The sequence below is a fragment of the Ostrinia furnacalis genome, unplaced genomic scaffold (assembly GCF_004193835.3).
Source record: "Ostrinia furnacalis isolate ACB-3 unplaced genomic scaffold, ASM419383v2 OfSCF0912, whole genome shotgun sequence".
In the NCBI taxonomy this organism is placed as follows: Eukaryota; Metazoa; Arthropoda; class Insecta; order Lepidoptera; family Crambidae; genus Ostrinia; species Ostrinia furnacalis.
The window spans coordinates 464629-485713 of record NW_021131151.1 but is presented as its reverse complement, the minus strand read 5'-3'; the positions used below and the strand labels follow the sequence as shown (position 1 = coordinate 485713).

Genomic DNA, 21085 nt, shown 5'->3' with positions numbered 1-21085 from the left:
TTCGATCCTATTATGTGTTCGTATTAATACCCTAGAGTTATGAGATATCAAAAGGAATACGTTGTATTTTAATCCCATTCAGAGAAATGTAGTGTTTTTAACATCAGGAAACTTCGCCATTGAAATGCTGGAAGAGCAATTTATTTACAATACCTCGTTATCTTGATCATCTATTGAAGAACAAGAAATGCAAGTGGAGTTCTTAGAATCGTTTTCTAGTTCTGAATGAAGTGATAAGTTAAAAGAATGATGCATTATGAAATTAGTTACTTAACCCATATATGCCCAGAGGCACGAAAACGACCCAACGGTACATGTTCTCTTGCGATGCCGATTAAAAAAAAACTGTGCTTTTGTTTTCTGTTTTAATGCCATAAATATAATCTTGAAAGAACTTCCTAGTCAAATATAACAGTTGATAAGTTCGTTCGCCTGCAGTTTTTTTCGAATTTGACATTGAACTTCATAGATTTTTTTGTTGTTGAAATTAGTGCACCCAGTCTCACAAAACTGTAAGTATTCTTTTATGTCTTCTGTTTTGAACGATTATTGCGATTGCAATAATGAAATGAATATATTTCTAAGGTAAATAAGTAAGAAGTGTTGTGAAAATATAAATATATGCTTTGTTATTTGTTACAAAAGTTCTGTTGGTCGAAAACGACCGCATGGGCATATATGAGACCAGAATGTATGTTTTCCTAGTATAAAGTATTTCAAATAAAAGTCGCGTTTTTTATATAATTAGTTTATAATTTCATCAAATTATAGCAAATAATGTAAAATAATGATATTTGGTTAATTTAGGAACTTTTATAATTACACAGTTAGTATACAATTTAGCCATGAAATGCTGCAAAATACTTGGTTTTTTTTTTGCATACTGCACAATTTCTACGAATCTGACCGGTGAGGATCAAATGCTCAGCACACATACCGCCTTTTAGAGGTATATTAGAGGGCATTGTGCGTGTTGAAGGTCCAGGCTGAGTTCGAGGCGATCCATTTGCTAGACGCAAAATTCTAGCAATTTACCTTCGAATCTCTAAAGTGTCTACAGATGCTTCAAGCGATCTCGCTATTATGGCAGAGTTATTGATGAGAAGGAAAAAAACGGTTTATGGTATTCTCACATGGTTGATTGATGTCACCGTCAATAATAACTCTGGAGTTTCAAAGATATATTGTTAGAAATTTGCTCCCAAAATATGGATCTCCTTGAACTCAGCCTGGACCTTCAACACGCCCAGTGCCGTCTAATATACTACTAAGTGTGAGGCGGTATGGTCATGGTGCTGAGCATTTGATCCTCACCGGTGAGATTCGTAAAAAATATGATTATGCAAAAACATTACTGTGAAGAAATCCAGTAAGTGCGGTATAAATCTCCATGAAAAATGTTTTGCAGCCTAAATTATACTAACTGTATTATTATTCAATTTCCTAAATAAACCAAATATGATTATTACTATACACTATTTGCTGTAATCTGTTCAAATTTGTGTACTAATTCTATCATGAATACGACTATTATTTGAAAATACATTATACCACGAACATCTATATTCTAGTCTCATATATGCCCAGGCGGTCGTTTTCGACCCACTGAAAAAAAAAATAGTTCCAAGTGCTGAAATCCAAAAACTCATCGTGGTTCATGATTAGGGGCATATATAGAGTAAATATACCAAATTACATAAAAATCTGGGACCTAAATAGATCTGGGCATATATGGGTTAAAGTAATATACGATTTATTTATTTTTCAAGACATTTTCCTATGTTAAAAACCTGATGTATAACAACATTCTTCATACACATACCTACCTAAAATGTATATTCGTAATTCATGTTCATTAATATTAAAGTCATAAAAATAAAAAATTAAACAGTATCAAGATCGTTTATTCCAATTTCCCCAGTATTGCTCTCAACAAAGTTTATTTTCCCTATTTGCCATGAGATTCTGGTACACCTATACTTGTAAAAATACTACATTATGGCGTATTGATTAAAGACCATAAAAATGCTTTCTTAAAGTTTATTTTCCCTCGCTCCAACAATGTACAAAATCAATGCGACAGCAGCGCCATCAGCGGAAATGATGTAATAAATATACCATAGACAGTTTAAATAATAAAAAATGCGTCATTACAATATAAGCTCTTTCAAGTTGCAATAAGAGTGATATTATATTTAGCAGATAAATTGTAGTGTAAAACCATCTTACAGCTCCATGAAAAAAAAAACTCAATGCTTCCGGTATCNAAAAGGTTAAAAATATCCTAATTTACCAATTTCCCGCACTTTCTACCATCACTCTATGTACCAATAGTAATTTATAACAGTCTTGCATGAAGCAAGTACCCAATTTATTTCTTACGATGCTATTAGATTTACAAACACAGTTAACACTGAAAACATTTTTTGTGAATACTGAAGGGATCAGAGAAGGGATATTGGTAGAAAATACGTTCTGCATCTGCTATAAATAAAACAAGGTATAGATGGCGCACCGGTTGTTGCTCAATGGTTGTGAAACGAATCAACTTGCTCGATTTTGGTTCGTATATTTACGAAAGCCAATACACAATATTTTTGGTCGCTTTGCTTTAAAACCAGATTATAACAGAGGGACTTAATTAGTAATTATTATGTTGATTTATATTTATACAATTTATTTATTGAAGCTTCTCTAGCGCCAGTTACTTGTAAAAATACTACATTATGGCGTATTGATTAAAGACCATAAAAATGCTTGCTTAAAGTTTATTTTCCCTTGCATTTAATCGCTCCAACAATGTACAAAATCAATGCGACAGCAGCGCCATCAGCGGAAATGATGTAATAAATATACCATAGACAGTTTAAATAATAAAAAATGCGTTATTACAATATAAGCTCTTTTGGGTTGCAATAAGAGTGATATTATATTTAGCAGATAAATTGTAGTGTAGAACCATCTTACAGCTCCATGAAAAAAAAAACTCAATGCTTCCGGTATCTGCCGCGTCGTGCGATTGGTTTCTGGAAATTCGATGCAGTGGCGAAATTCGTCATGGAGAAATAATTTTAGACCTCAATCAAGTATTGTTGACTCAAGGGACTAACTTTAAGTGTGTGTGAGTTTTATGCAGACTGTTAACCGTGAATTGAATTATGATAACCAAAATGCAACCTCAAGCGAATGTTGCCGTGCCACAATCTGTCACAACGCAGCCCCAACAAATAGTCGGTGTTCCAGCGAATGCCGTGATCCTGAAAATGTCGGATATTCAGCAAATATCTACAGTGGGTGAGTGTAAAGTTTATGTATTCATTTGTTTTCTATTTGTTAAATTTCGAGATCAACATTCACTTGTCATTGTCGTGGAAAATTTCGATGGTCATTTCCATGGGACAAGTTCTATTGTCTATCCGTGCGTTTGTAACGAACTAGATTTTATTCAGATGAATTATAAAGCTTGCTTTTGTTCAGGACTATTGGAACTGGCACATCGTGAGTACCAAGCGGGAGATTATGAAAGCGCAGAACTGCATTGCATGCAGCTATGGCGTCAGGATGGCACGAACACTGGTGTTCTCCTTCTACTGTCTTCCATCCACTTCCAGTGTCGCCGGCTGGACAAGTCTGCGCACTTCTCCACACTGGCTATCAAACAGAATCCTTTACTTGCAGAAGCTTACAGGTAAAGAACATTTTTAACCTTTGTTTACCTAGTTCTTATATCATGTAGTTGTATAACTTAGTTCACAATCCTGCTGAATGCTCAGTCATGTAATAATAACTTTTAGAGTAAGTGTATCATTTGGAACATTCATAATCTTATCAATCATACTTATCTTAAAGCCAAACAAATCCTATGAGTATGAAATGAAGATTTTGAAGCAGAATTTGTTTACAGCCTTGCTCAGTATTTTGCTTGTATTTCTTATTTTTGAAGAATGATTGGCAATGGGTACACATTATTTTGGCACCTTCTGACTATTAAGAATAAGGTCATTTTATTAGCAGGATCAATTAATCAATGCAAACATTACATCTAGCATTAATCTTATTAGTAAACAGCTTTAAATAGATAGCAAACAAGATGTTATCAATTGATACTAATTTAGAATTGATTACTCACTCACTGTATAGGTAATTATTAGAAATATGACGTTCTGAAAGTTGCATAAAAAGGCTTGAAAAGATGAATTTAAAATTTGTAGATAAATTTTATCTGTTACATCAGTTCATTAGGCAGTTATCTTTTTCACTGAGTTTTTAAAACCCACAAACATTACAATTTAAATCTTTATTCCTCAGTAACCTAGGCAATGTGTACAAAGAGAGAGGACAACTCCAAGAGGCATTGGAGAACTACAGGCACGCGGTGAGGCTAAAGCCTGACTTCATTGATGGGTACATCAACCTGGCCGCGGCCCTTGTGGCTGCCGGGGACATGGAACAGGCCGTCCAAGCTTACGTCACTGCATTACAGTATAACCCTGTAAGTATTTACAATAGAATAGTTTTTATTCAGGTAGTGGGGAAGCGCTGGACGCAGTCTGCTACCAATCGATCAACATGGAAAGCATTGGGGGATGCCTATGTTCAGCAGTGGACGTCTTATGGCTGAAATGATGATGATGATGTTGATGATGAGTTTTTATTCAGTACTAGGGCCTTTCTAGGGTGCTTATTTATACACACCCCAAATTTAGTTTGTTTATTATGTTTATTTATTATTTACTACATTGATATTTAATTTTGTCCAATAGATTCTTTGCTATCATATGATTATGTGAATGGAAAAATGATTCAAAGACAAATATTATGGCTTCTAGCTATACATACAATTATAGTATAAAAGTTGATAATGTGGTTTCAACGTTATGTAACTTAGGAAAAAAATATTAGTCAAGAGCAGAATATAAACGTTAATGTGAATCGGAAAATAACAAGTACAATCTGGCTTTAAGCCTTANCTGGCTTTATCATTGAACAGCTTATTTTTAATAATAACAAGGTTATTTTTGGTAAACATAAATGGATAGACATATAGATTGGTCATTGTTTACTTTTAAGATCTTTTGTGACCTTGAATTGTAGTTATAATCGTAACTTTGTCGCCGATTTCCGCGTCGATTACCCATTGTTGTTGGTTTTGTATGTCATCATCATACCCATTATAAATATTCCACTCCAAACTTCCACTGCCTGTTTACGTTTACGCTAAAGTGACACATTTGTTATTATGATGCCGGTGAAAAATGTGGACTAATTATTGTTTTTCAACAACATTTTTCTTTCACTCAGTTGTGTGAAGAAAGTTGATGTGTCTAAACTTAATAAAATACCTATTTTCTTTGTACATGACTGTGTTATTATGCATGGGAATATGATATTCTGAATGAACATTGCTTGTTGATTTTTAACAAATACAAAAGATTATTGTAATAACACTTCATCAAGTTTAGTCTGTTGTACAAATGAAAACAAAATATTAGAAAACTTAGCTCTTCTGCAATGATTTGGACCTGAGAAAAAGGCTTGACTATTCCATTTTATGAAAACTTGATGAGGCGTGAGCGTTTTTCGCAGCACGTGCCCTTAACGCGTACTCTGAAGCATGGAGTCATGAGTATTTTGTTATCAGAAAAGTCAGATGATTCAAGTATGAAATGTCCTAACAAAACGATACAAAGTGATTTCTTCACTTTATGTGATTCATTTTGAAAAATAACCATGAGCTTTGTCTATTTAAATGTAATCCTATTAATTCAATATGTCGTCGAGTCACGCGCCACGAACTTGATTATTAATAGACCTTGTAAAATGTACAGTTCTCATAATAAACAGCCGTCGGTTGCTAGTCTGATCGACGGCATAATAAATGCCTGCTCTTATTATTGGTGGCCTGAAAGATAACATCAGCAATATTAGTCTTTGGTCTTAAGATGTTATCTTGATCAAAGTTATGCTTACTAAGTTGATTGGAAGAATAATATGCCTTATCATATTTATTTTTATCTTTTCTCTACAAGATTTGTTAAGGAAGTTAGTATAACTATTATACTATACATTTTGCCAGTGCCGAAAGATGATGCTCCTTATGCAGGATTACACAGAATTTTATTGTAACTCTGACACATACTATTTATCCATTGCCTACCTACTTGAAAAAAATCGAGGGGACATTTTTAAAATAGCTTGGTTCATGGGACACTATTTCAGTAAGTACTTATTACTAGAAAGAAATAACTAATGCTATTCAAGTTGAATACAAAGTAATCTGTTTTGAAGATTTCAAATAATATTGTCAGTCAGTACAGTATCCATAAAAGCAGTCTAAACAGACCCATGAGCAAGGATTTTAATTTCGTTACTTAACATAGTTTGCCAGGAACAAGTTTTATGGAGTTCTTTCCGTGGATAGGTAATAACAGTGCTTATTGTTCCAGGACCTTTACTGCGTTAGGAGCGACTTGGGCAATTTGCTCAAGGCCCTCGGCCGCCTGGACGAGGCTAAGGTAAATACGTTTTGTGCGCCACTTTCCGGTTCGCTCTGAAGTTAACGGGATTCGCCGGCGGTTCCCTTTGTGCCCCAACAAATTAGTGAACTCTCCGTTTTGCCAGCGTACATTGCAATTGCGTAAATCCTCCTTCGGGACAGCATTTGGCGTCGAGCTCTTTGTAATGGTTTCAACAATGTCTTTCTATTTGAGCTATATGGAAACTCAGTTTCCGCTTGTTTAAACCATTCAAGTTTCTATGAGGACAAGGCGGAAATATGACGACTTTGCTTGCTGTATTAACACATTTTCTGTCTTGTCTCTCATTTTTCTTTTTTATATGAGTCGCAAAATATCTTTTAGTGGAGTGTGGTCGTGTATTGATATTTTGCGACAGCCATTGCGTAAAAAACTAAATCAATATTCTACACGTTACTTTGGTTTGGTCATGAATAAAATGAGCTGCATACTGACTTAGAATGTAAGGAGAATTCGAGAATCGATCCCGTTTTCTTTTATATTCATACAATCACGCAACTTAACTCAAATAATACTGAATAAATACAATGAGTTATGTGAATACGTGTTTCGTTGTTAAATTAAATGACGTGGTTTGTTTTTGTAATTACTTTAACTACAGGTGTTATTACACAACAGACATGCAAATGCATTATAATTGAATACTCGTATTAATTATTTTCCTTGTTCTATGTCAGCGTAGATTAAATTCTATGTATACGATGATGATTTATTTTTACATGTGTAGAATATTGGTTATTAAATAGAGGGTGCACTAATTTTTAAATTGCCATACTACTCACCATGACGAACCAGCCGTATGCGGTCCCGCTAGCTTCATTGTCTTATATTTAGTGAAATTTTCCTTGTGCTTGTAGTGAATACTTACTATACATTTACGAGGATCAAAGGAGTCAGTAGTGATAATATCATTTAGTGGTATGACGTAGTGAGTTTGTTTATTTGTAATATAATTTGGTCATTCACATTCACGCCTGTCGCTATACTCTGCTCGAGACAGCGAGAGTGACAATGATCCTCTTGTATCATAAATATTTTATTTGCAAATACAATTGTAAGTTGAAAATCGGGAACTAGTTTGACTCAAAATCAACTAATTCTATTATATTTTCACAAGGTGTTGTCTGGTAAGACAGTAGGTGTGACCGGAGCTGTATCTAGCTGGGTTACGGTTGGTACCACACTCGCATTCCCGCCGCGATGACAGCATGCCTGCAGCAGGTAAAGTGTGAAAGGTTTGAGGAACTAAGTTTTGACAGGTCATTGGATAAAACTCGTTCTCTTTGACATATCATTGTCGTGCATCTCTTCTCATCGGCTAGGAAGTGAAAGCGGTGGATATCGCTTCTCGCGTTGAAATGTTTCGGGTCTTGATATTTGGGTTTTAACACGAATCTGAATCGAAATTCTCGTCGTTTGCATTTCCTACTGATGTGTGTGGCTCTCGGCGTAGTATCGTGTCGTTAGGGTGCATTTGGCGTAACTATGTTTCTTGATTGGTGCTCGGTTATTTTTCTTGCTCACAATGACCTAGCGCCATTCAATGCATTTGGTGTAATTACTGCAACACTGGCGTAACGAATTTCAGAAAATCATCACTATGGATATATGCGGACCTGAAATTAACTTGTAATTTTTTCGTGTGTTTAGGCTTGTTACTTGAAAGCCATAGAAACGAGGCCAGACTTTGCAGTCGCATGGAGTAACTTGGGATGCGTGTTTAACGCACAAAGTGAGATCTGGTTGGCAATACACCACTTTGAAAAAGCAGTGGCCTTGGACCCTAATTTCTTGGATGCTTACATCAACTTGGGAAACGTTCTCAAGGAGGCGAGAATATTTGACAGGTAATAAGAATTAGAAATTAAATTAGTTCATAAAAGCACTGTCTCGATAATTTATAACATGCACTAAACCGTATTTTTCCTTTCGACAGGGCTGTAGCGGCTTACTTACGCGCTCTAAATCTATCGCCCAATAACGCCGTCGTCCACGGCAATCTGGCGTGCGTATACTATGAACAAGGACTGATTGACTTGGCTATCGACACATACAGGCGGGCCATAGAACTGCAACCCAACTTCCCTGACGCGTATTGTAACTTGGCAAATGCACTAAAAGAGAAAGGCCAAGTGGCTGATGCGGAGGAGTGTTACAATACAGCTCTACGACTATGCCCCTCCCACGCAGATTCGCTTAATAACTTGGCCAATATCAAACGCGAGCAAGGTTTTATCGAAGAAGCGACGCGGCTGTACCTGAAAGCACTAGAAGTTTTCCCAGAATTTGCTGCTGCACACAGCAACTTGGCCTCTGTACTGCAACAGCAAGGCAAGCTCAATGAAGCTCTTATGCATTACAAGGAGGCGATCCGGATTCAGCCGACCTTCGCCGATGCCTACAGCAACATGGGCAATACCCTCAAGGAAATGCAAGACGTGGCTGGCGCTTTACAGTGCTACACTAGAGCCATTCAAATTAACCCTGCGTTCGCCGACGCTCACAGCAACCTGGCTAGCATCCACAAAGACTCGGGCAATATCCCCGAGGCTATACAGTCATATAGAACGGCACTGAAGCTCAAGCCAGATTTCCCTGATGCATATTGCAACCTGGCCCACTGTCTTCAGATTGTGTGCGACTGGACGGACTACGAAGCGCGCATGAAGAAGTTGGTCAGCATTGTCGCTGAACAACTCGAAAAGAATAGGCTCCCGTCGGTTCATCCGCATCACTCGATGCTTTACCCGTTGACGCACGACTTCAGGAAGGCTATTGCGGCTCGCCACGCCAACTTATGTTTGGAAAAAGTCCAGGTTCTCCACAAGCCACCTTACAAGTTCCCGCGCGAGTTACAAGGCCGACTCCGCATCGGCTACGTGAGCAGTGACTTCGGGAACCACCCGACTTCTCATTTGATGCAATCGGTACCTGGTCTTCACGATCGTACTAAGGTCGAAATCTTCTGCTATGCTCTAAGCCCAGATGATGGCACGACCTTCCGCTCCAAGATCGCTAGGGAAGCGGAGAACTTCATTGATCTCTCCCAAATGCCGTGCAACGGGAAAGCCGCTGACAAAATATATGGTGACGGTATTCACATTCTTGTCAACATGAATGGTTACACGAAAGGCGCGAGGAATGAAATATTCGCATTGAGGCCGGCACCGGTTCAGGTCATGTGGCTGGGCTACCCGGGAACGAGTGGCGCGAGTTATATGGACTACCTGGTCACAGATGCAGTCACATCCCCAGTAGAACTGGCCAGTCAATACAGCGAGAAGTTGGCTTACATGCCGCAAACATACTTCGTTGGTGACCACAAGCAAATGTTCCCGCATTTGCAGGAGCGCCTTATTCTCAGTGACAAAGTGAAGTCTCATAACAGCTTGGGCATTGTAGCTGACAATGTAGCGGTGATTAACGCTACTGACCTCTCGCCATTGGTGGAAACTACGGATATCAAAGAAATCAAGGAGGTGGTCAGGGCGGCAAGGCCTGTGGAAATCTCATTGAAAGTGGCGGAATTGCCTACTACTACTCCAATCGAAACTATGATCGCTTCGGGACAAGTTCAGGTAAGATACATACTGAATCTGACAGTCTTAGTAATTTTGTTTTAAATTAGGCATTATCAACTTACATTTTTGTTTCATTTTTTCAGACATCAGTCAACGGCGTAATCCTCCAAAACGGCCTAGCGACGACTCAGACCAACAACAAAGCGGCGACAGGCGAGGAAGTGCCACAGTCTATCGTTATCACGACGCGGCAGCAATACGGCTTACCAGACGAGGCGGTTGTGTACTGCAACTTCAACCAGCTGTACAAGATCGATCCGCTGACGCTGCATATGTGGGTGTACATTCTGAAGCACGTGCCGAACAGTGTGCTGTGGCTGTTAAGATTCCCAGCGGTGGGCGAGCCGAATCTACAAGCCACTGCGCAGCAACTGGGTAAGAATATTTTAAGAATAACGACTGTTTTGTTTTTTATTTCAATTAATTTAAAATTATTATGTAGTCGAATCAGTAACAGACCTTCAATGTCAATAATAGTTTCAAGCTTTGAAAAGCCTCCTTATTAGCAGTTTACGAACGTTTTGTCGTCTTGCCAGCATCTACGCAGCGTTGACGTGGATCATCAACTCTCTTTAACCAAATAACGCGACGCCAGCGCTGCGTAGATCCGGCGTTCGGCAGTCGCTAAGCATTAGCGTCGCAGCGGTTTTGAGTTGACAAGATAAGATGACGACGTTCACACGGTCCCTATTTTATTTATCTTTATTAAAGAAACATACAGCCTTGTTTGATACATGCAGCTTAAAATTAAGTGGGTTACACATTGGCCTTTAAGTAGGTATTCATGCGATTCGATTTTAAGCTATCTTGTTTCCATGTAAACTTTATCTGACTAAATCTTATTTGCAGGTCTTCCGCCCGGCCGCATAATCTTCTCCAACGTAGCAGCGAAGGAGGAACACGTGCGACGCGGTCAACTAGCGGACGTGTGCCTCGACACGCCGCTGTGTAATGGACATACCACCAGCATGGACATATTGTGGACTGGCACGCCTGTCGTCACGCTGCCTGGCGAGACGCTGGCCTCCAGGTCAGTATAAACTACACTCGACATCAAATAAATCGCACCTCGCGCGACAAGAACTTTCAAACGTATGCATCCCCACTTCCCACCAATATTGGCACCATTTAAAAGCCTAGTTCTAAACTTCATTTCATTAAAGGAAAAGTTTTTACCCCAAAAATGTGTCGTTAGAAGGATCCAGAGTCACTTCTTCAAAAAATAGGTAGTTACGCTTGAGCTAACTTTTATGACTATAAAACCGTTAAGTTGGGATTAATCGCTATCTATCTGTTAAAAAGGACACGTGTGATAATTATTTGGTTTTATAACGATAAAATTTGGTCAAATTGATCCCAGAGGTGAGCCCAAAGTAAGGTCTTTTTTCAAGTCACATTTAAGGTATATGTTAATATGTTAATCGTTTATTAAGAAATTAAATGTGTTTTTCTTTAAGGATATTAATTGGGCTTTCAAATAATACCAATATTGTTGGGGCACTATGATTGTGACAGAAGAAAATCTTTAAAGTTCGCGTCGCTGAAGGTGCGGTTTATTTGATGTTGAGTGTATTACCCCGTTCGTTCGTTTCAGCCAAATGACGTCCACTGCTGGACAAATGCCACAACAACCGGTCCTGCCTTGCCCGCATCCAGGCACTTTCCGCGACCTCAAACAGATCGTAGGTCAACCTGGTTCGAGGGCTAAGCCTAACCACTACGTTTTCCGGCCCGTGGTCGCCACTCGAGATTTTTTCTGCCTCAGCGGCCATCAGCTCTGCGAGCTATGTGCCTCTCCTATTGCCACTTGATTGTAGCAATTTTTCGCACTTTGGTTTTCCTGCGGACCTCCTCATTTCTGATAGAAACTCGATAGAAACTCCTGAGCATAACACGCTCCATCGGCGAGCTCAAAGGGGTGTATGTAAAGTAAAAAATGAATTGGTTCAGTATGTTCATCATGACACAGAACGTGTATTCGTTTGTGATCTGGTATTTCCTTTCTACAAATGAAATAAACACGCTTACCGTAATGCATCATAGTTTAAAGCAAGCTTGCTCCCAAATTAAGCAATTGACCCCATTAGCCAATAATACCAATAAAAACTACTTCACAAGAAACAATGATGTCATAGATACATTAGCTCATAAAAAGTAAGAGATTGGCTTTGTTAAAGTTAATTTTATTGTTACAGAGTGGCAGCTTCACAACTTAACACACTTGGATGCCCTGAGCTGATTGCGAGGACAAGACAAGAATATCAAGACATAGCTGTAAGACTAGGAACTGATAGGGAATAGTGAGTATGGTTAACCACTGCATTTTTTTACACACCTAAGGTTTGAATTAGCTCGAATCACTGATGATTTATTTTCCATGACAATTACGCTATTGACGCCGCGTTGGTCCAACCTTTGAGGGTTCCATAGTCCATGTTAGAGCAGCGTATAGAGATAGCCATGATCATCATTAGGTCATTTATGCCCGTTTTCACCATCAATCCCTAATTTTTAAGTGACCCCTATACCAACAAAATTCATATTATGTGTTACCAATAGGGGTCACTTGAAACTTAGGGATTGATGGTGAAAACGGGCATTAGTCTCCATTGCAGGAGCCTAATGCCCGTTTTCACCAACAATCTCTAATTTTGAAGTGATCGCTATAAAAACAATATTCCTGTTATGTGTTACCATAGGGGTCAATTAAAAATTAGGGTTTGATGGTGAAAACGGGCATGAATGACCGTAAACCCTCCAATGAGGACACTGATTTACCGGAGGCAAATGGAGGATTTGGCCTACATTCCTCACGCTGGCCAGACGGGTTGGGGAGGATAGAGATAGTAAAACACGTAAAGTTTTCGCAGCAGCATACTAACCCGAACTCTTTCTTTCAGTTTAAAAGCGATCCGCGCGAAAGTGTGGACGGCCCGGACGGAGAGTCCATTGTTCGACTGCAAGGCATACGCGACCGGTCTGGAGATGCTTTACCAGCGTATGTGGCAGCGGTTCGCGCGAGGCGACCGCCCCGACCACATACAGGCCGCGGACAAATAGGCGAGCGCGCCCGCCAACTCCGCCAAGAAGCGACGCTGGTGCTAAGCGGACACAGACCTGATCAGTACGTTTGTTTTGTGGTAGTGGCTATATTAAGACTCGTGTACACATCAGACTAAATTTTAGTGCTAAAATCGCTCTTATTATTACTAAATAAGATGCCAAGTGTTTAGTTTGATGCCGTTGTGTCAAAGTATGCGCATGAGTTGGTCTTGTTGATGACTACGTAATTCCATGAGAAATACGCAATTGATGTCTCATAGCTTTGTCAATGGAGACGAGCCCTGAGACACGTGGGTAGCGAAGGGACACGTCCCTATTTTATACCCAGTTTAAATTCAACTCTTGCGCATATTTTATGATGATACAGTTGTTTAAAGTCCACCACACTTCCATTTGCACTGTAGTCTTGTCACTTATACTGGCTGGTCTATTAGAATGACAGCAGAAACGACGAGATTTATTTGTAACAACATTGTTTATTTGCTTATTTATAAACTGATCAGGTCTGATGTTATTGCTTGACAGAGTGACTGTGAACAAAATGACTCTTGAACAAAGTGATAAGTGAGGATCGTGCAGAAAAGAAGGCAGAACTGAAGGACATTTTGTAGTGTTAGCATTAACATTTTAAGCAATATCTAAAATTGGAAGCCACAGGATCATCCACAAACATGTCGTTTTGACAGTTTTCTAGTCAAGGGCCAACAAATAGGTTTAAAGCCTTTTGATCTAAAATATTTGCCCCATTGTGTAGTGATCTTTTGCTAATTGCAAGTAGAAAACTTATTTACTTTTTGTCAATATGTAACCATTAGAGTAAAGAGTTGTGGCCTTGCTGTGCTTACTTAATGTGTTGAAAAATAGAATTAATGAGTTTCCCAGTCAGATACTGAAAGAAAACTTACTCAAACCAAATTAAAACAAAAATTCAATGGGTTTTAAATGAACTTTAGTTTGAAAAACTCTTGGTAGTTGATATTAATGTGGCTGTGTGAAACTTATGTAAAGTTATTGCCAACATATATTTTTCTATTATCATTATTGAGTCAGCAGCACCATTATTGACTGCAGTTGTCCCACTTTGGCTGTTTACAAACTTTTGCTTATACCATTACCATAAGTATATTGTATTCATAAGAAACTTAGGACACCTTAGGCAACGTGTGAATGGTCATGGCCACAAATATTGAGAAAGTATCATCAACTACTAAGCAATACCATCGCAATTGGGATCTTGCTTTGAATGAAAGGAATTGAGAATGTATTTTGAAAGATCTGTCTCTTTATCTACTTGTGACGAAATTCAATTAACTTTAGGAATATCTATATTTTTTCTATAGAAAAGTTTTACTTAAAACTTTATTTTTATATTATATCGTGTGACTGCTTTTGTAGGTTTTAGCTGTGCGATATAACCATGAAATTGGAAGACATGATTTGTTATTAACTAACATAAATATAATTTATTTTTCTCTATTTTTGATTTAATGTGCTGTTGTGTTATGGATTTTTTTAAATCGTATCAAACATGTTGATAACTTTTTACTTTTCTCATTTACACATGATCGAGAGGATTGTTGTAAGACGACTGTAAGCCTAGGCGCAGAACACCGATTTTTTGTCGGTCGATAGTTCAGTCGGGCAGATAAGTATGGGAATGCGTGGAAGTGCGCACATTACAACGATTGATTCATACAAATTAGAATCGGGCCCAACTATTGGCCGACTAAAAATCGATGGTCTGCGCCTAGGCGCAGACCAATTTTAAACCTAAACCTAGGTTTAGGTTTTGACACATCACATTAGACAATAGACAACTGAGTTCCTTGATGATAAAGATCATAACTGTTTTAATATACATAACAGTTATTATAAAACACAAGTTGAGTAAAGAATGTTTTGCAACCATTCTCAGGCACTGAGCAAAGTTATGAATACTAGAAATGTTTTTAAACTGATTGAATGTAGAGTAGTATAATGAGAAATAGCTATTAACAATATTAAGTCCGCAACCGATTAAGACTGAATATCGAGCACTGGAGCTGAGGCGGCGAAATTAATTTCAGTGGTTTTTGTTTGTGGGTGACGTATAAGGGCTATATACTACGATTAAGTAATTATTTGTGATAGTGTGATATGAAAAGGCTATGCTGATTAAATTAAGACAGATATAGTTTTTTCTGATAGTATTAATATAGACGATTTGAATGCATTATGATGTCTAAGATATACCCATCGATACTCGACGCCATCAAAGTCATGTGTGTGATTGAGTATGAGAAAATGTATACAATGGAGAATTCATCGAATGGTGGTTTTTGTAGATAGTACTTTAAAAATATTTATGATGGTTATTTATTACGACATGATGAAATTACAGGATAAACACTAGCTTTGTTGATTACATAATACTAGCAATTGTTAAACGAATACCAGATTAAGCTTCAAATGTTATAAAGTAGATATCATTAAACTCTAATGAAATGTAATAAAATTACCTCAAGAAGAAAAGTAAGAAAACACGAGGAGCGTCTAAGATACATTTTGACATAATTATTTAGATAAAGTAATACATACGACATACACATGTATTAGACGACTGATGTTTTCTTTTCTAATCTAAGGAATAGTACCATTGTTAGAGACCTAAATCAATCATTAGTGTAAGCTATAAAATCGTACCTAAGCGATACCTCTTTCGTTTATGATTCAGTTGATTTTAAAATTGTAAATATGAAACTCTTTTTAACTCCAAATATAATAAGTATAAAAATATCATTGTTGTTTTACTTATTCGTTAATCCTTATGATTAGGGGCTTCTTCGAAGGCCCAGTCCAGTGACAGTGTGACGTGCTAATTTTGGGACAACCTGTATATTGTTAAGAGACTTAAGAGTCGACCTTTCGGTTCGGTTACGGATATTTTTTTTATTTCGGATATCCGAAAGTTTCGGTTACGGTTATGGATTATCTGTGCTTTAAATGCAAATTGCAATAGTTGTCCAACACGGTTCATTTACTACACTTACGAATAGAACGGATACAGAAGAGATTTCTTTGGCATCTGTCACGCTCTTTTCTTCTCACAAAAAAGCTTAGGTACATCTTATGGAAAAAGGCTCGTGCACTTCAAAATACTAAATCAGCGTATAAGACTTGCTTGACTCTGCCTACATCCGAAACTATTCGAAACTTTTGAATCGTTTAACATAGGCGCAGGCCATCGATTTTTCGTCGGCCGATAGTTTAGTCGGGCAGTTGATCAGTATAAATTCTTTAAATTATAAATTCTTTATTTCCACCACAACATTAAAGTATGGGCATGAATAGAAGTGCGCACATTACACACCGATTTGTTTTGGCCGATTCTTCATACAAATGATTAAAATCGGGCCCAACTATCGGCCAACTAAAAATCGGTGGTCTGCGCCTAGTCTTACGATTACGAATATTTTTTTATTTCGGATATCCGAAAGTTTCGGTTACGGTTACGGATATCCATAACATCTCTGATAGACATTGGGTGAATCCGTTGAAATCAAGTCTAATTATGCTGTGTGCAGGGTCGGACTGGGCCGGAAGGGCCCGGGTGGCTGATAGCGATCCCGAGGCCCGAGACTAGATCATGGTGATGGGATACTATCGAAAAATACTGAGATACACAAATTGAGATAAACAAACTGTAAATAATTTATTACAATACTAAAATAAAGTAAAATAATAAGTAGGTATTTACTAATAACAAATAATAATATAAAGCTAGCCAATCAACATTTTTTTTAAAACAGGAGAACTTTCAGCTAAGCAGTTAATGACTCGATCGTAAAAGCTGCTGTTTTCGTAATCCTTGATTAGATCCGATTCTGTATTTAATACAGTGTGAGTTACGATAAAGTGCACATATGAAATTAGGTGAAACTAGATCTATTTTTATCGACAAAAAACAGGTCAAAAATTTTTTGAGATTTAAAAAAAAATTAAGGATTTTTTTTTCTTCCAATTACTTATTGTAAAGAAAACGTAATAACTTTTAAACTAAGAGGTATATCCTAAAATGCAACCTCAAGCGAATGTTGCCGTGCCACAATCTGTCACAACGCAGCCCCAACAAATAGTCGGTGTTCCAGCGAATGCCGTGATCCTGAAAATGTCGGATATTCAGCAAATATCTACAGTGGGTGAGTGTAAAGTTTATGTATTCATTTGTTTTCTATTTGTTAAATTTCGAGATCAACATTCACTTGTCATTGTCGTGGAAAATTTCGATGGTCATTTCCATGGGACAAGTTCTATTGTCTATCCGTGCGTTTGTAACGAACTAGATTTTATTCAGATGAATTATAAAGCTTGCTTTTGTTCAGGACTATTGGAACTGGCACATCGTGAGTACCAAGCGGGAGATTATGAAAGCGCAGAACTGCATTGCATGCAGCTATGGCGTCAGGATGGCACGAACACTGGTGTTCTCCTGCTGCTGTCTTCCATCCACTTCCAGTGTCGCCGGCTGGACAAGTCTGCGCACTTCTCCACACTGGCTATCAAACAGAATCCTTTACTTGCAGAAGCTTACAGGTAAAGAACCCCTTTTTAGCCTTTGTTTACCTAATTCTTATATCATGTGGTTGTACAACTTAGTTCACAATCCTGCTAAATACTCAGTCATGAAATTATAACTTTTATAGAAAGTGTATCATTTGGAGCATTCATAATCTTATCAATCATACTTATCTTAAAGCCAAACAAATCCTATGAGAATGAAGTGAAGATTTTGAAGCAGAAAACTTTACAGCCTTGCTCAGTACATTGCTCGTATTTAATTCAATTTCTTATTTTCAAAGAATGATTGGCAATGGGTACACATTATTTTGGCACCTGCTGACTATTAGGAATAAGGTCATTTTATTAGCAGGATCAATTAATCAATGCAAACATTACATCTAGCATTAATCTTATTAGTAAACAGCTTTAACCTCGTAAGACCGAAGAGTAAATTGTGTCNATAATGGGTTAATTACGTAACTTGATTTTGCTAAAAGTCTGATCTGAGAAAAAATCAAATAGGTAAATTACACATTCTTTCTTTATTATTATGTATGATGTAAGTACTGTCTTAGGTACGATACAACTACGGATTAAGATCGTTTAGTCGACGCAGCGTTGAAATTGTACAGATAAATGCAGTTTGCGCACTCACTACGCGACGTCAAGCAATAAAAACCTAAAATTCGAACGTCAACTTTTTGCTACAACGCTCTTAAGCAATATCTAAAATTGGAAGCCACAGGATCATCCACAAACATGTCATTTTGACAGTTTTCTAGTCAAGGGCCAACAAATAGGTTTAAAGCCTTTTGATCTAAAATATTTGCCCCATTGTGTAGTGATCTTTTGCTAATTGCAAGTAGAAAACTTATTTACTTTTGTGTCAATATGTACCCATTAGAGTAAAGAGTTGTGGCCTTGCTGTGCTTACGTAAAATGTGTCGAAAAATAGAATTGATGAGTTTCCCAGTCAGATACTGAAAGAACTGACTGGGAAACTTACTCAAACGAAATTGAGACAAAAAATCAATGGGTTTTAAATGAACTTTAATATGAATACCATATGAAAACTCATTAGAAACTCTTGGTAGTTGATATTAATGTGGCTGTTAGGTAAAACATAAAAGTTTCACCTTTTATGTAAAGTTATTGCCAACATATATTTTTCTATTAACATTATTGAGCCAGCAGCACCATTATTGACTGCAGTTGTCCCACTTTGGCTGTTTACAAACTTTTGCTTATACCATTACCATAAGTATATTGTATTCATAAGAAACTTAGGACACCTTAGGCAACGTGTGAATGGTCATGGCCACAAATATTGAGAAAGTATCATCAACTACTAAGCAATACCATCGCAATTGGGAATGGGATCTTGCTTTGAATGAAAGGAATTGAGAATGTATTTTGAAAGATTCGTCTCTTTATCTACTTGTGACGAAATTCAATTAACGTTAGGAATATCTATATTTTTTCTATAGAAAAGTTTTACTTAAAACTTTATTTTTATATTATATCGTGTGACTGCTTTTGTAGGTTTTAGCTGTGCGATATAACCATGAAATTGGAAGACATGATTTGTTATTAACTAACATAAATATAATTTATTTTTCTCTATTTTTGATTTAATGTGCTGTTGTGTTATGGATTTTTTTAAATCGTATCAAACATGTTGATAACTTTTTATCAATGCCTAACTTTTCTCATTTAGACATGATCGAGAGGATTGTTGTAAGACGACTGTAAGCCTAGGCGCAGAACACCGATTTTTTGTCGGCCGATAGTTTAGCTGGGCAGTTAATCAGAATGTATGGAAGTGCGCACATTACAACGATTGATTCATACAAATTAGAATCGGGCCCAACTATCGGCCGACTAAAAATCGATGGTCTGCGCCTAGGCTTAGGATTTGACACATCACATTAGACAATAGACAACTGAGTTCCTTGATGATAAAGATCATAACTGTTTTAATATACATAACAGTTATTATAAAACACAAGTTGAGTAAAGAATGTTTTGCAACCATTCTCAGGCACTGAGCAAAGTTATGAATACAAGAAATGTTTTTAAACTGATTGAATGTTATGAGTAGTATAATGAGAAATAGCTATTAACAATATTAAGTCCGCAACCGATTAAGACTGAATATCGAGCACTGGAGCTGAGGCGGCGAAATTAATTTCAGTGGTTTTTGTTTGTGGGTGACGTATAAGGGCTATATACTACGATTAAGTAATTATTTGTGATAGTGTGATACGAAAAGGCTATGCTGATTAAATTAAGACAGATATAGTTTTTTCTGATAGTATTAATATAGACGATTTGAATGCATTATGATGTCCAAGATATACCCATCGATACTCGACCCATCAAAGTCATGTGTGTGATTGAGTATGAAAAAATGCATACAATGGAGAATTCATCGAATGGTGGTTTTTGTAGATAGTACTTTAAAAATATTTATGACGGTTATTTATTACGACATGATGAAATTACAGGATATACACTAGCTTTGTTGATTACATAATACTAGCAATTGTTAAACGAATACCAGATTAAGCTTCAAATGTTATAAAGTAGATATCATTAAATTCTAATGAAATGTAATAAAATTACCTCAAGAAGAAAAGTAAGAAAACACGGGGAGCGTCTAAGATACATTTGACATAATTAACTAGATAAAGTAATACATACACACACATGTATTAGACGACGATGTTTTCTTTTCTAATCTAAGGAATAGTACCATTGTTAGAGACCTAAATCAATCATTAGTGTAAGCTATAAAATCGTACCTAAGCGATACCTCTTTCGTTTACGATTCAGTTGATTTTAAAATTGTAAATATGAAACTCTTTTTAACTCCAAATATAATAAGTATAAAAATAACATTGTTGTTTTACTTATTCGTTAATTCTTATGATTAGGAAGTATCTACTCCATAGATAAAAGCTTGTAAAAATAGATATTTGAGAGAGCTGCACAAACTTTTCTATGGACATATAGGGACGTAATAGGCTTCTTCGAAGGTCCAGTCCAGTGACAGTGTGACGTGCTAATTGCGACACCCTGTATATCGTTAGTCTAGTCCACGACCTTTCGGATATTTTTTTATTATTTCGGATATCCGAAAGTTTCGGCTACGGTTATGGATTATCTGTGCTTTAAATGCAAATTGCGATAGTTGTCCAACACGGTTCATTATTTACGAATAGAACGGATACAGAAGAGATTTCTTTGGCATCTGTCACGCTCCTTTGCAGCTATCATCACATGGAAAAAGGCTCATGCACTTCAAAATACTTAAATCAGCGTATAAGTAGACATGCTCGACTCTGCCTACATCCGAAACTATCC

At 37.2% G+C, this 21085-nt stretch overlaps 2 protein-coding genes and 1 long non-coding RNA gene across 4 annotated transcripts; 2 read left to right on the top strand and 1 right to left on the bottom strand.

The window, feature by feature from the left end:
• The first annotated feature begins 2980 nt into the window (after positions 1–2980).
• On the top strand, positions 2981–14690 carry LOC114350524 (O-linked N-acetylglucosamine (GlcNAc) transferase sxc). 2 transcript variants are annotated; one of them, XM_028301364.1, is made up of 11 exons: positions 2981–3294; positions 3478–3688; positions 4309–4492; positions 6447–6515; positions 7654–7757; positions 8187–8383; positions 8473–10114; positions 10201–10492; positions 10967–11147; positions 12313–12417; positions 13018–14690. In XM_028301364.1, exons 5-11 carry the CDS (start codon positions 7737–7739, stop codon positions 13175–13177), a joined length of 2598 nt encoding a protein of 865 aa, XP_028157165.1. In that variant the 5' UTR covers positions 2981–3294; positions 3478–3688; positions 4309–4492; positions 6447–6515; positions 7654–7736; the 3' UTR covers positions 13178–14690. The 2 variants fall into 2 exon arrangements, with proteins under 2 accessions (XP_028157165.1, XP_028157164.1); XM_028301363.1 differs by lacking the exon at positions 7654–7757.
• On the bottom strand, positions 13668–20611 carry LOC114350527 (uncharacterized). The gene is made up of 2 exons (XR_003655703.1): positions 18856–20611; positions 13668–14177 (listed from the first exon to the last, which is right to left on the bottom strand). It is a non-coding gene; the product is annotated as an uncharacterized LOC114350527 (long non-coding RNA).
• LOC114350526 (UDP-N-acetylglucosamine--peptide N-acetylglucosaminyltransferase 110 kDa subunit-like) lies at positions 17242–17939 on the top strand. The gene is made up of 2 exons (XM_028301365.1): positions 17242–17358; positions 17542–17939. The coding sequence occupies exons 1-2, from the start codon at positions 17328–17330 to the stop codon at positions 17754–17756; spliced, it is 246 nt and encodes an 81-aa protein (XP_028157166.1). The 5' UTR covers positions 17242–17327; the 3' UTR covers positions 17757–17939.
• Positions 20612–21085: the final 474 nt, after the last annotated feature.